The 16,592-nt window shown below is 40.1% G+C and overlaps 1 protein-coding gene across 2 annotated transcripts in view; it reads right to left on the bottom strand.

Moving 5' to 3' along the window:
• Positions 1-16,592, bottom strand: part of pals1a (protein associated with LIN7 1, MAGUK family member a) — a 113,620-nt gene that overhangs the window by 7,811 nt on the left and 89,217 nt on the right. For both annotated transcript variants that reach the window (XM_043697930.1, XM_043697931.1), the window contains 6 exons: positions 15,899-16,082; positions 14,245-14,316; positions 11,233-11,304; positions 9,317-9,484; positions 9,036-9,238; positions 82-192 (listed from right to left, as the gene is read on the bottom strand). In XM_043697930.1, the coding sequence (XP_043553865.1) occupies positions 82-192; positions 9,036-9,238; positions 9,317-9,484; positions 11,233-11,304; positions 14,245-14,316; positions 15,899-16,082 (810 nt within the window). The remainder of the gene's footprint in view (positions 1-81; positions 193-9,035; positions 9,239-9,316; positions 9,485-11,232; positions 11,305-14,244; positions 14,317-15,898; positions 16,083-16,592) is intronic.

Below are 16,592 nucleotides of genomic sequence, written 5' to 3'. Positions count from 1 at the left end.
TCTGAATGAGTGTATATTATGTCTAAACTTGTTATTATGATTGCAAAGATTCCTAAAAATAAGGTAGTTTTCAAAAATTACCTTTGGATTTTTCCCCTCTTTGACCAGCATTGCCCGCAATCTCTCCTGGGAAGGTGGCGCAATGAAGATTATATAAGGTTTTAAATCTGAATTGCGCAGAATCCTCAATGACTAGAAAACAAAAAACAAACAGTAACAAGAAAGCATCATGAAAACTCCAAAAAAACACCAATATCTGTGGGCAAAATAATTAATGTCATATTAGAATGATTTATTCCTTTATCGTCAAGGGATTGTGTATTTTTCAGATTTTCCATTTTAATGGTTCTCAATAAACACAACAAAAAGAATACACTGTGCTGTACAATCTTGTATTCAAGATAGCTAACTGTACAAGTGCACTCTAGTTCCAAATGGAGCACAGCAGTATTCCATATCAAGTGCACTTATTCATCATTTTATTTTTAAATAAAGAAACCACAACAGCATCAGAGTTCAAATTAATTTGGTCCAGGACTGAGAAGTATGTTAATAATTGTGATCAGATTTCTCCCATGGATTATAAATTTAAAGTTGTGAACAGATGGCTGTCTGTGGATTAGTAAATTGCAACATATATCAGGGGTAATGCAAATCACCAATTATGAGGAACACACATGAGCAAGCCACTTGTAGCTAATTTACAAACCCATTACTTGAACCTATAGCTGAAATTAAGTGCTGTGTTTCAGGAAAGGACCGAGTAACTGGGTTTTCATAGATGCATTAACTTGCAACTTTGTTTTTGTGGGCTAGGGATCTGAAGCACACTGGCAGTGTGTATGGAGGCTGCAAATTTAATTACAACTTTCAGCAAGACATAGGATAGCTTTTTAAGAAGGAACTTACAGAGTAATGAAAAAAAAGTTAAGGAGTGCGGCCAATTGAGTGACAAAAACAAATAGGAAAAAGATTGAAGATTCATAAGGAAGACATTGCTGACTGACATAGACAGGTTGAATTAGTGGATGGGGAAAAGGTTTGAAAGATGGAGCATACGGTGGGAAAATGCAAGAATAAAAAAAGCAGAGAATTACCTAAATGAAGAATGACTGCAACATTTCAAGATGCAGAGTGAATAGATCTTCAGGCAGGAATCACAAAAGGGTAGCAAGCAATTATGGCAGCTATCTGAATACTATCCTTTACTTTGAAAGGAATTGAATATAAAAGGAGGATATTATACTTTAATTATGAAGACAAGGCTACATTTCAAGTACTCTACTATATTGGTCCTCTTATTTAAAGATGGATGCAAATATGTTAGAGGCAACTCAGAGCTTTATTAGCCTGATACCTGGAATGAATGGATTTTCTTATAAGGAAATATAGAGCTTGTCATCCCGGAGATGTAGAGGAATGCAGGGGTGACCTGACAAGTATATAAAATTCTAAACGCTTTTCATAAGGTGGACATGAAAGTGCAGTTTTAAAATTAGGGGTCACCCATTTACAGAGTTAAGAAGATTATCTTTTTTTGAACGTTGTGCACCAGAATGCATCGGAGGGAGGATTATTAAATATTTTTAATATGGAGGGGAAGAGAATCTTGTTAGGTGAAGAATCAAAAAAAGTTAGAGGTAGATAGGAATGTGGAATTCAAAGCAAAAAACCACCAATGATCTTGATGAATTGTAGAGCAAGCGTGATGGGCCAAATGGCCTTGCTCTTTACCTAATTAATGTGTTATACTCCTGTGCTACAATTAGTCAATGCTTCTGTGACCAAAGTGATCAAACTCCTGTATTTCAACCTTAAAGGAGGCCACTGGCTACTTTCACGGGTTTTGTAAAGTTAAAGCAAAATGAAACATTTAGGTTCAAAGATTCTTGCATGCAGCTATCCATCTGAACATTTCTTTTCATAATTATTTCAGCACGTTGAGTGTCATGAGGATATAAAATACAGACTAGGGGTTTACAATTTTCATTCTGTTTTCAATTCCTGGAATTTTATGGATTAAATGGTTCCAAATTGGGACAAGAACTGACTTAAAATGGCCACAGCAATAAGTGACCATACAGGTTACGCCAAGCTGTGTGAAATCAAATTTGGAATAAACAAAACTGTGTGAACAGAGATCGACATTTTATCAAAGGACACCAACTCTAGTCCACTCATCAGGTGTGAAACGGCTCTCGTCTCTAACTCTGGTTTACACTTGTACATATTTCACATATTGGAGATGAAAGACATCACTTGCAATTATCAAGCTTTGAAATAATTGACTCAAATGGAAATACACAAACCAGTTTGCCTTTCAAGGAACCAGTTTTGGTAAAATAGGCAGTTAGACTTAAGGCTAATCAATCTGTTCAAAGACATTACGATGTAATTCTGGAGCAGATGGGACATGAAACCAAGCCTCCTGACTCAAAAAACAACAGAAGATGCTGAAAAAGCTCAGTAGGTCTGGCAGTATCTGGGAAAAAAAATCAGAGTTAACGTTTCTGGTCTGGTGACCCTTCCTCAGAACTGCTCAGTTAGGGATACTATTACTGTGCTACAAAAGCCTTATTAGTAATAAGATAGATATATTTACTAATAAGGAGACAGTGAGACCTGAAGATGCTGGAGATCAGAGTAGAGTGTGTGTTGCTGGAAAAGCACAGCAGGTCAGGCAGCAGCCGAGGAGGAAAATCGACGTTTCGGGCTAGAGTCCTGATTCCTGATGAAGGACTCCTGCCTGAAACATCAATTTTCCTGCTCCTCGGATGCTGCCTGACCTGCTGTGCTTTTCCAGCAAAACACACACACACACACATATTTATTAATAAACTCACGCGGAGATGCTATTACACACCTCTAGAGCAGGAGGGAGTTGAATCTGGGTTTCCTAGCTCAAATGTAGGGAAACTATCACAGTGCCACAAAAGCCACCTGCAGGGCAATGGATTTTTGCCTACAAATTTGGAAGCAGTGGGAGAAAACTCTCTTGGCCACTCAGGAAGGAAAAAAAGTGCGCATTGAAAGAAACAATTAAAAGAAAATCAGAATACCAAGAACATGATGGATATGATTCAGGATACCAATTAGACAACTGCAGTCTCAACTAAAATGGCATGCCCCTTGGCACTTGTATGTATATCCTTGACATAACATATTTACTTTGCTCATGGTTAGCAAATAATAAAATTTCTTTCTCTTTCATTCAGAAAATGTTGTTAATTGGCTCCTTACTGATACAGTTGAAAGGACAGCTGATTTATCATTCCTTGCCTGGCCATTAAAATAGTAACAATTATCTTTTGGACTAAGTTTATTTTAAAGGAACTATGTATTTACTGATATGACCTGCAGTACACATTAACAAATGTGGGATAGCAGCACATTTAGAATAATAATGGATTGATGTGCAGCTTGACTGTCTGTTAGTAGGCTGCTTTGTCTGAACTTCGGGTGAGTACAAGACATGTATGAATTAAGGAAATCCTTTCAGCGTATTTGAACATATTAGTCCAGAGCAATGCAACGTTCGGCTCCACTGCTGCATCCAATTACGACTTGTGAGATTCTAGGGTTCACATCATCAACCTTTTCACAGAAACTCCATGCAAAAATGTTCATTAAACTCTGCATTAAAATCTTCATGTTGAAAAGTTGTCCTCTACAGTTTTGAACCCCCTTTATCCTAGCCCCACTATTTAAATTATAAAACCATAACATATAACAACAGGTGTCACCATTCAGCACATCAAGCCCGTACCAATAAGATCACGGCTGATACGACATTTCTTATGGAGAAAGTGAGGTCTGCAGATGCTGGAGATCAGAGCTGAAAATGTGTTGCTGGAAAAGCGCAGCAGGTCAGGCAGCATCTAGGGAACAGGAGAATCGACGTTTCGGGCATAAGCCGACATTTCTTATACCAGTTTTCCTGTATTTTCCCCATTACTTTTGATTTCCTTACTGATAATAATCTATTTCACCCTTAATTAGACACAAGGAAAAGAGACAAAAAGCAAGTAACTCTAGCTAATTAGCCTAGTATCTACTGGAAAAGTATTGGAATCGATTATTACAGACATAATAGCAGAACATCTGCACAATCATGTTAGAATTGAGCAGTCAGCATGGTTTCATGAAAGGGAAATAATTCTCCGTAACAAGAAGCTCCAAAGTACGAAACCCTTTGAAAAGTGCCTCCTCATCTCAGTCTTAAATTGTCACCCCTTTATTCTGAGATTATGCCCTCTGGTCCAAGACTACCCCACAAGGGGACACATCCTCTCAGCAGTCACCGTGTCAAGCCTTTAAGAATCCTGTGTGTATTTTAATGAGGTCACCTCTTATTCTTCTAAACTCCAGTAAGTAGAGTCTCAACCTATTTAACCTTTGCTCATCGGACAATCCTTCACATCAGGGATCATCCCAGTGAACCTTCTGAGCTGCCTCTGGTGAAATAACATGTTTCCTCAAATAAGGGGCGAAAAATGCTCCGTGTTCCAGATGCGATCTCACCAGCACCTTGTGCAGTTGCTGTAAGACTTCCTTACACTTATACATCAACCATTTTGAAATAAGGGCCAACATTCCATTATTCTTCCTGATTACCTGCTGCACCTATGTGCAAGCTTTGTGTTTCATATACAAGAACCCACACATCCTTTTGTGTTGCAGCTTTCTGCAGTTTTTTCTCCATTGCAATAACATTGTTCTTTTGTTCTCCCTTCTAAAAGGAACAACATGTTTTCCCACATTATATTCCACTTACTAACTCCTTGCCCACTTACATAACCTAAAACCTATCTAATTTGTTTGTATCCCTCTCATAACCCGCCTTTCCACACACACACACACACTCCTAGCTCTGACCACACACACACACACTCCTAGCTCTGACCACACACACACACGCGCGCACTCCCAGCTCTGACCCTTGTGGAACCCCACTGTACATGAGTCACCAATCTGAAAAAGCAGCCCCAATCCCAATTCACTTTTCTGTCCATTAGCCAATTTTCTATCCATGCCAAATTACTACCTCCAACACTGTGGGTTCACATCTTATGACTTAACCCTTGTCGAATGCCTTCTGGAAGTCAAAATACAACTTATCTGCTCGCTCCCCTCTATTCATTCTGGTCGAGGCTTACTTAAAAAAGCTCAGACACTATTTCCCTTTCATGAAACCATGCTGACTGCTCAATTCTAACATGATTGTGCAGATGTTCTGCTATTATGTCTGTAATAATCGATTCCAATACTTTTCCAATAGATACTAGGCTAATTAGCTAGAGTTATTTGCTTTTTGTCTCTTTCCCTTTTTGAATCAGAGTGTCACATGGACAGTTTTAGAGTCCTTCCATTTATTAGCTTGCATACCACACTCCCATCCACTCTCAGACGACCCCTTCTCCTGCCTCCAACGTACTTCATCCGTGCTGGCCGGTTACTCGCCCTTGACCTCTATCTCCAACTGCCGCTGTGACGCTGACCGCCTCAACTTGTCCATCCCTCTCAGGCATTCCAACCTCACAAAGTGCAGCCCTCCACTCCAACCTCACCACAAACAGCTTGGAGGGGTGGAAAAAAAGAGAGAAGAATGGTAGTTTGGCGCACCAACCTCTACACCACTGAAGCCAGGTGCCAACTCACAGACACCTCCTCCTCCTACTACTCGCTCAATCACAACTTCACCTCCCATCACGAAACCATCATCTCCCAGACCATCCACAACCTCTTCACTTCAGGGGATCTCCCACCCACAGCCTCCAACCTCATAGTTCTAGAGCCCTGCACCACCCAGTTTCGCTGCTTACCCAAAATTCACAAACACTAATCCCCCAATCAATCCAACATCTCTGCCTGCTCCTGCCCCACCGAACCTATATTGACATCGTCCTGTCCCTTTTGGTCCAGGACTCCCCACATATTCGGTGCACCACCCACGCGCTCCACCCCCTCCATGACTTTAGTTTCCCTGGCCCCTATTACCTCATCTTCACCACTGACATTCAGTCCCTCTACATGTCTGCCTGCCATGGTGAAGGCCTCCAAGCCTTGTTTCTTCCTCTCCCACTAACCCAACCAGAACCCCTCCACTGACACTTATTCAATTGCTGAAACTGGTCCTCATCCTCAACGACTTCTCCTTCAAATCCTCCCACTTCCTTCAGACCAAAGGGGTAGCTATGGACCCCAGCTGTGCCTGTCTCTTTGTTGGATATGTGAAACAGTCCTCTGCTAAATTGATGACTGTATTGGCGCCACCTTATGCTCCCATGATGAGGTTAAGGAGTTTATCAACTTCACAAACACCTTCCACTTTGACCACAAGTTCACCTGGACCATCTTGGACACCTCCCTTCCCTTCCTCGACCTCTCGATCTCTATGGTAAAAACAATGACTGCAGATGCTGGAAACCAAATTCTGGATTAGTGGTGCTGGAAGAGCACAGCAGTTCAGGCAGCATCCGAGGAGCAGTAAAATCGACGTTTCGGGCAAAAGCCCTTCATCAGGAAGACAGGCAGAGAGCCACCCTTCAGGCTCTCTGCCTGTATTCCTGATTAAGGGCTTTTGTCCAAAATGTCAATTTTACTGCTCCTCGGATGCTGCCTGAACTGCTGTGCTCTTCCAGCACCACTAATCCTCTCAGTTTCTATCTCCGGCAACCGACTCAATATGGACATCTACTTCAAATTCGCCAACTCCCACAGCCACCTGAATTACACCTCGTTCCACACCATTCCTGTAAAAGTGCTATCTTTTACTCCCAATTCCTCCGCCTCCACCGTAGTTGCACCCAGGAGGAAAAATTCCCCACCAGGGCATCCCAGATGGCCTATTTCAAGGACTGCAATTTCCCCTCCCAGAGGATCAACAATGTCCTCCAGCAAATCTCCTCCATTTCCCACATCTCCATCCTTGAACCCACCTCTCCAACTGCACGAGAATAGAACACCCCCAGTCCTCAGCTTCCACTAACCTCCATATATAGCGCATCATCCTCCGCCATCTGTCACCTACAATCAGACCCCAACACCAAAGATAAAAGCCCCTCCCCACCTCTATCAGCATTCTACAGAGACCATTCCCTCTGGGACTTCCTAGTTAGGTCTACGTCCCCCACAAAACCACCCTCCACTCCCTGCATCTTACCTTGCACAACAAGTGGTGTAAAGCCTGCACTCACACCTCCCCCGTCACCTCCATCCAAGGCCCCAAAGGATCCTTCCATATCAGGTAGAGATTTTCCTGCACATCCAATCACCTCATGTACTATGTCTGTTGCTCTCAAATGTGATCTCCCCTACATAGGGGTGACAGGACACCAACTCGCAGAACGTTTCAGGGAACATCTCTGGGACACACTGACCAAACAACCCCACCGCCCAATGGCCAAAAACTTCAACTCCCTCTCCCACTCCACCAAGGACATGCAAGTCCTGGGCCTCCTTCACTGCCAAATCCAAGCCACCTGACGCCTGGAGGAAGAACAGATCATCCGCCTTGAAACCCTCAAACCATACAGCAATAATGACTCCCCTTCCCCCACTTCATCCCAGGTCCGATCCTCCAACACAGCACCTCCCTCTTGAACTGTCCCACCTGTCCATTTTCCCTCCTATCACCATCACCTACTATCTGGATCTACTTAGCGCTTTCCCATCTATCTCCCTTCAGCCCCACCCTCAAATTTAACTCTGAGCCCCTTTTCTCCTGCTCCTTGGATTTGCCTGACCTGCTATACTTTACCGACTCATACCTCTCAGTGCCTAGCAGCTACCTGTTTTCTTGTTATATTCTTCCCCATGACTCAGACAACTCACATGAAGAATTAGCTTTTGCTGAGGTTCTGCCTCTTGTTAGCTCCTGAAAGTCATTCCATTATTTTACAGAATTGAGGACAGATTCTAGGATCTACAATTTTCTCTCTGTTTTGAACCTCACTTGGTGTATGAAAACTGTTTGCAGGCTACTAGCATCTTGCATGTCCACTGTTCCTTGAACGATTGGCAGTATTTCACTAATCTCTTTGCCAGGCTCAAACTCGAGGATAATTACCAACTTAAGTCATTTATGTCAATTTGTGCTGGACATGAAAATCTTGAATTTTGCTTCTCTCTTCTCTCCTCAGAGGGATTGGTGTCCACTACTTACCCAAAGTATTAATAAGGGAAGATGTCATTCAGAATATTTCCTAACCTACATCCATCATTAGATTCCAACTTATTTTCATCTTTAAATCTCACTTCTTCTGGCGAAACTTTTTTTTGCAGAACTGAAAGCTTTGTTTTTAACTGTTTCATGCTGCCACTCTAACTAGGAGAAAGTGAGGACTGCAGATGCTGGAGACCAGAGTTGAAAAGTGTGGTGCTGGAAAAATTGCAGGTCAAGAGGATGGTGCTGAATCTGGGGGTTGGGACTGAGATAAGGTGGGGGGAGGGGAAATGAGGAAGCTGGAGAAAATTACATTCATCCCATGTGGTTGGAGGGTTCCTAGGTGGAAGATGAGGCACTCTTCCTCCTTCCGTCGTGTGGCCAGGTCTGGCGATGGAGGCGGCCAAGGACCTGCATGTCCTTGGCGGAATGGGAGGGGGAGTTAAAGTGTTCAGCCACTCTACCTTGGGCTCTGGCTCGATCAGCTGTTCATTATCTTTTCATGTTTTTATACAATCTACACTTGTGACAATGAACCTCTTCTCCTTCCCCTCGCTTGATTTGTACAAGTCATTTTGTCTCTTCATTTCACTTTATTAATTCACTGAGGAATTGTAGTTGACCTGTTATTACTTAACTGTCAAATACCTAGCATTAAAAATATTCCATTTGTCTCCTACTTAAATGTTGACAAAAATCTTTTTATCCAAATAATATATCTAACTTTTGCAAGTTTAGACAAATGCTCATAAATCCAAAATGTTAAATCTCTTTTCATAAATACTGCCAGACCTAGGATTATTTGCAGCATTTTCTGATTTTCAGATTTCTATAATATTTTGCTTTCATAACTTGTACTTTAGCAGCTTACCTGGGTATGTAAATTTAACAGGCATATTTTTCCAGAGTTGATCACTTGTCGCACTGAATCAATACTGGTGCCATAAAGGTTCTTTTCATATTCCCCATGTTCGATGAATTTGTTAGTTGCCATGTCTGCTTCAAAAAACTGCCGTGACACAAAAAGGTAATCTCGCCCATTTACTTCTTCATCTCTCATAGGTCGTGTTGTATCTACAAATGTAAAGAAATGAGTGAGACAGAAAACATACTATTGAACATAGTTAAAGCTAGATGGTTCAGATAACTTACGAGGTACTGCTAGAGCAAAACGATCAACCTCTCTTTCCATCAGTTTCTGTCGCAGTTCATTCTGACCACAGTTTGGGGGACCAATCAAAACAATTGGCCTTTTTCTGCTTGCAGGTTGGTGATATAGTGACATTTCTTCATAGGTCAAGATCTCATCGTTGTCATAGTCTGTTGGTGGAAAACAGAAATACAACAGTCATTCACAAAGATTAAATCAGATACGCTATTTATATCTACACCTATCCAATTTTTCTTTGATGACCTTCAAAGGCATACACAAAAAATGGGGAAGCAAACGGAAAGGGCTTTGAGGGGGCAGCTGAAAGTACAAGAAACCGCTAAGGGGGAAACACAGAAATCTTAATATACATAATTTGGAGATGCCGGTATTGGACTGGGGTGTACAAAGTTAAAAATCACACAACACCAGGTTATAGTCCAACAGGTTTAATTGGAAGCACACTAGCTTTTGGAGCAATGCTCCTTCATCAGGTGATAGTCTATCACCTGATGAAGGAGCGTTGCTCCAAAAGCTAGTGCGCTTCCAATTAAACCTGCTGGACTATAACTTAATATACATACATAGAGTCAGAGATGTACAGCATGGAAACAGACCCTTCGGTCCAACCCGTCCAAGCCGACCAGATATCCCAACCCAATCGAGTCCCACCTGCCCAGCCCATATCCCTCCGAACCCTTCCTATTCATATACCCATCCAAATGTTTCTTAAAATGTTGCAATTGTAGCAGCCTCCAGCACCACTTCCTCTGGCAGCTCATTCCACACACGTACCACCATCTGTGAAAAAGGTGCCCCTTAGGTCTCTTTCATATTTTTCCCCTCTCACCCTCAACCTATGCCCTCTAGTTCTGGACTCCTTGTCCCCAGGGAAAAGACTTTGCCTATTTACCCTATCCATGCCCCTCAATTTTGTAAACCTCTATAAGGTCACCCCTCAGCCTCCGATGCTCCAGGGAAAACAGCCCCAGCATGTTCAGCCTCTCCCTATAGCTCAAATCCTCCAACCCTGGCAACATCCTTGTACAGCTTTTCTGATCCCTTCCAAGTTTGACAACATCGTTCCGATAGGAAGGAGACCAGAATTGCACGCAATATTCAATAGTGGCCTAACCAATGTCCTGTACAGCCACAACATGACCTCCCAATTCCTGTATTCAATACTCTGACCAATAAAAGAAAGGATACCAAATGCCTTCTTCACTATCCCATCTACTTGCGACTCCACTTTCAAGGAACTGTGAACCTGCAACACTTTGTTCAGCAACACTCCCTCGGCTACCCTTCGAACATTTTGAATTTTACATTAAAAAGTTAACGTGTTTGCTTCATAGTACTTCTGTTCATTCCTACAGTATGTCAGTTTTTAGCAACTTTCCTAAAATTCCTAATACTTCTCTCTTTGTTGCTTTTCTTTACATAGTTTCCCTTTGCCACTAGTATTGCATCATTATACAAATTAACCCTTTTGCTCTGTCATCTCATTCCAATTTTCAGCAATTTGAACTGGGCCCTTTCTCCCCTAGCAGCAATGGAACTAACTATTGCCTTGGCATACACTGGGCAGTATAGAGTGGCCAGCATGAGCAGTCAGTTGAGACAAAGGGCCTGACCCATTTTTTTAATAACTGAGTCTGTTCCAGTAGAGCTGAAGATGGATGTCAATCACTTCCACTGACATTTTGTTTTAAAATGTAAGGAACATCGGTAATGAGCAGATTAATTGTCACATGAAAAGACTTTTGACATGTTGAAACATCCTGACCACATTTCAATGCAAAACTCACTAAGCTTCAGTCATAAGTTAGTATGCTTTTAGCAAATGCTGCACCATGGTGGTTACATTTCATGAAATCAAGATCCATATATTAAAATGAGCCATATTTCTTATACATACCATCATTTCGATTTGCATTGTATAGCACCTTCTTCCGCTTCTTCTTATTTTTCTTAGCACACCAAAGTTTACCTAAAATTAAAAAATGTTAGGCCTGATGTCATTCTGTACCAAGTATTTAAAATAAATTGCAAGACTAACTTTTAAACAGAAAACATACTACACAGTGTAAAGAGTGGACAAGGTTCGAATAAAAAAATTCTCATTATTTTAACCAAAGTGCCCGAGCTGACACTTTCAAAAAGCTCAAGTTAAATAAAGAACTGTAGATACTGGAGATCTCAAATAAAAACAGAAATTCCTGGAGAAATTCAGCTGGTTTGGCAGAAGTCCAGTGACTCTTCATCTGCTCGGTTAGTAGCTAGGATTTCCAAACTACAACTTGCCAATGTTGTCTATCTCATACACTGGAGGCAAGGATGTCCAAGGCATAGTATACTGGCGAGACCATGCAGATGCTATGACAACAGATGAATGGATACCTATGCAACAAACCTCCAGACAGGAACGTTTCCTCTCAGTCAGGGAACACTAATCTTCGGATAAGCGTCCTCCAAGTGGACATTGAAATACACATTGCAGAATTGCCAAGCAGAAACCGATAGCCAACTTCCGTACCCGTGATGATTGCCTTGTGATCTTGGGGTCATGTCGCGCTACATGTGACCCCACTACACTTCTGAATTTGTAAAATCTTCCTTATTATCCTGTTTTGATACCATCACCTTGATAAAATGATTTGTTCTCTCTATTTTAATTTGTTTATACAGTTATTACTTCAGTTAGATCCTCAGCATGTGACTCTTATACTATTAAGTTATTCCAGTTGTTTAGTTCCCATTTTAATTTTAAGTTTTTGTAATTATCTCTCTACCTCAATCAGATTATAGGTCATCCCTTGGCTAGTTATTTAGCTGTTGATACTTTACTCACCATCTAAAACTCTTGGTCACTTGGAGACTTATTATCTGACATTCCACTCTCACCAGATGAGAGATCTTTTGATCTCTCTGCCCTTGATCTCTGCCTATAAACTCATCTGTGTGCTCTTCTCTCTCACTTTACCTGACAAAGGGGCTGTGCTCCAAAAGCTTGCGATTTCAAATAAATCTATAACCTGGTGTTGTGAAACTTCTGACTTCAATCTGAAATGTTAACCCTGTTATCTTCTCACAGATGCTACCAAAGCTGCTGAGTTTCTCTTTCAAAAAGCTATGAGAGTTTAATTTTCAACCTCTAAATTATAGTCCTTAATTTATTCAATTCCTTTTGAAAATTACTGCTGAATCTACTTCTACCACCCTTTATAGCACTGTATTCCAGATGATCAGAATTTGCTGCATGAAATACATGAAGTCATGCCTTTTTGTTTACTAATTACCTGTAACCGTTTGCCAGGTACTGATTATACAGTATTTTTGATTCATTCAGGGTTCTTTCCAAACTGCCTGAAAAATAATTACATCGCAAACAGGATACCATAACTTTCAGAGTCTGCTGTAATAGCAACAACACAGCAATCATTTGAAAGTTCAGGATTCCAATGCCTTTTGTTAACCTTTATTGATATTTGAAATTAAACCAACTTCAAAATGTTTAATGGTTGATTTCTTATCTTTATAGGAGAAAGTGAGGACTGCAGCTGCTGGAGATCAGAGCTGAAAAATGTGTTGCTAGAAAAGCACAGCAGGTCAGGCAGCAAAGGAGCAGGAGAACCGACGTTTCCTTATGCCCGAAACTTCGATTCTCCTGCTCCTTTGATGCTGCCTGACCTGATGCGCTTTTCCAGCAACACATTTTTCAGTTCTTATCTTTATAACGCAGCTAAACTTCAGATTCATAATTTAATAATGACTTGTAACTAAATTGGGACACCAAATGCTGTATAATAAATTAGAATATTACAATATACTATGATTTAATGGACACCAACTAAAGTAATATTTGTTTACCTTTAATGAAACAAAGTCCCTTATTTTTGTAATATAAATTGCTTTATTCAGCATGCCATCATAACATTCAACACTTAACGACTTTTGACTTATGAAAAAAACTCCATTTAAGGTAGCAACAGCTTCAATCTTTAAACAGCCTGCCAAGCTGTATTTTTAAAACTTAAGTAATTCTCTGAATGCCTCACTGGTATCTACCCAATTAGCAGTCAACATGTACAAGGCAATCTAAAACAGAAACCATAACGAGCGACAATCCTAAGAGCCGTTCAGTTTCATAGCTGCTTAACAACATATTACACAAAAATTCTCAACTATTTGTGCTGAAGCTGAATTAATTTTGAAAACTGTACATCGCTGTACCATCCAAATTCATTTTCTGCATTACTAGGCAGCTGGACTTCATGAATTTGTAAATGATGAGCAGTTTAATTGCAAAAATCTTAGAATAACCAATTAATCAATGGCTAAGTAGTTTTAAAATGCACTGAAGCATTTATCTTCCATGTACAGCCTAAAATGAAGACAGACTTTGGAACAAAGTTACTTATCAAAGACATGCAGGAAGTTTTTTTTTCTAGCATTATTTTAAAATCACGAAAATGTTCCCCTGATGAATTCAAAATTCTTCGGTTAAACAAGGTGTTGTGAATGGATTTGGGAGATTCTGACACATTTGCGTTCTCTCATGTTGGTTACTTTCTAGCACTGATTGTTCCATATGTGCTCCAGCGTACAGTTTGTACAAACATGTCTTCCTGTCCAAATGCTGTGACCATTAACTAGTGGCCCAGCCACTAATCAGAAAAAAAATGTATACAATTGCCACTTTAAAGGAACACAGTCGAGCTGGAATCCATATCTGGATCTTTGCTATGCAAGACCAACTAGCTAATCATGGTGTTACTTGAATTATATATTTTTTTCCCTGTCAGACAAAGTATGGGCAACAGTATAACACAAATACATTTTATGACCATTCTGTATTCCCAATTTTCATTTCATTTGTTTACATTTTAAAGTTACACTAACATGACTTTGAATTTAAGTTACTTCTAACCTGATTTCTCTGGCTCTTTGTCTTCCTCAATGGTTTGTTTCATGGCTTCTCTTTGTTGCTGGAAGCTTTTCCCTATTTATATACAAAGGAAAAAGATTACTGTAAAAAGTAAGATACTTGGCTGCAAGCTAGATTAAAGATGAATTTAATCTTTTTAAACATTATCAGGAAAAAATTATTTGTGCTGTTCGACCCGTGAAGATACTACAAAACTCAAAACATCTATTTCTAACAAAGCTGACAAATCAGAATTTGTATTTTTGAGAAAGGTTACCAACAAAACAGAGCTTCTTTGTTGTATCAGGTTTCAAGACAAGGGATGCAATTATACAACCCATTATATTTCATAATAAAATGTTTGGCATTTAAACAAGATGTATAAGCAATTTCAGACTGAATAATACTAAATCTATTCAAAATAAAACCAAACTACAGATCCGAGACAGTTTACGCGACGCTCTGCAATTCTCATTCAAAAAATGAATTATTGGGCTGAGAGCTGGCCTTAAGCTTTACTGGCAATATAGCAAGAAGGTTTTTATGATTTATGATTAAATTTCATGTCTCTCTGGGAAAAAAATACAAAAATATGTTCTTCATTGCTGGCAAAATTTACAAATGCTCATGTATACATGCATCTCAGTTGAACAGCAGAATATTTTTTAAAAAACAACTTACCAATGAAGTTTATATTGAATAGATATTACATTGGCAGAAAAAAGTCAACCAACTAAAATGTTAATTCTGCTTCATTCTTCAGACCTGTATTTCCAGCATTTTTCCGATTTTGCATTCTATTTCTAGCATGAGCATTACTTCACTCGAGGTTAGATTGAGTTTTGGAACAGCCAATTGTATACCAGCTGTAGAATTAACCTTTCACTTTGATTTCACAAAATAGCATTTTAACAAAAGCATGTAAAACACAGACAAAAGCTGACTGTTTTGCAGTAATTGTCCTTTAGTCACATATGGCATGGACCTCTTTTCACAACCGAGATGCACAAATGTAGCATATACAGGTAGTTCTCCTATAACACCTGAGTTGCAGTCCAGCAAAACACTTGCTTAATAGAAATAATGGGGCCAATGGAAAAAGTGGGGCTAGGGGCGGACCAGCAAAAAAGAAAACCTCATTCACAATCACTCAAAAACTCACCCAAACGCCTAACACAAAGTATAGTACAGCCTGAATGAAGGTTGAAATCATATTATTAACGAAACAAAAGTAAATTTAACACAGTACATGTAAAAAAATGTAAGAAAGCTGCTCTCTGTCGAGTATTGCTCACAAAAAGCTGCTCTGCTGGCAGCTGACATCGTGCATGTACAGGATGGCATGAAGCCTTGCACCGACATTGCACATGTGGACACTGGTGCATGTGCAGAACAGCAAGGACATTGATTCACGCACAGAACAGCTTGTGTGCAGAATGGTGCAGAGATTTTGGTGTGCACATGGGTGCATGTGCAGTACAAAGCACGCGAATTGATCCCCACTGGAAATCACACTATTATCAATGGAGGAAAGCGTTCTTCAAAATACTGCTCCCTAATTCTTCAACGACAGCATAGTCGAATCATGCCACCGAAACTTCCGTTATCCCAGAACTACTTGTAGTTCAAAAATCGTCGCTGTGTACTCATGTCTTACCTGGAACAAGTCCAGCTAATGGCTGATTGTCTTCATCACCATCTCTGTAAGCTTGCCACCAGTTTGGGTCTTCTTGACTTATGACATGAAGCACATCTCCTTTCTGGAAAGACAACCCCAGCTCGCGACAGGGAATATAAGGATCATCTGAGGGGTCGTAATCAAAATGCGCTTTCACATGTACCTGAAGGAATAGTTGCTATTAATAAAAACGTGCAGATTTTCCTTTTTTAAAAAAGTTTAAAAGCAATCTTTTCTTCTCTCATCCACTCCCATCACCACAATGAATTCAAAACTTGGAAAACGAGATCTCTAACCAGTTTGCCTGACAGCTCCTAGAATTTACTTTTCAGTTTAAAAGTGGGAAGCTCTTGGCCCTTTCATAGCACTTTTCACTCAGGGTTTGATAGCAGTTCACACGACAAAACATAATAAACTAAATTATTAGAACAAAAAAAAATCTCAGTAGGTCTGGTAACATTCGTTGAGAGAAATCAGAGCTCATGTCTTGGGTCCACTGACCCTTCAGAATTATGAGCATGCTCCACGACAATGGAAATTTTGTTTATTAGCTCGCTGCAAGCACATATACCATACAGATTATACTTATGATTTTAACATACTGGACACTGAATTGCACTGAACCCTAATCCATCAATGCAACTTTAAAAAAACAAAATATCAGTACATATAT

Source organism: Chiloscyllium plagiosum, chromosome 10, assembly GCF_004010195.1.
Source record: "Chiloscyllium plagiosum isolate BGI_BamShark_2017 chromosome 10, ASM401019v2, whole genome shotgun sequence".
Lineage (NCBI taxonomy): Eukaryota > Metazoa > Chordata > Chondrichthyes > Orectolobiformes > Hemiscylliidae > Chiloscyllium > Chiloscyllium plagiosum.
This window is presented reverse-complemented; position numbering and strand designations above follow the sequence as displayed.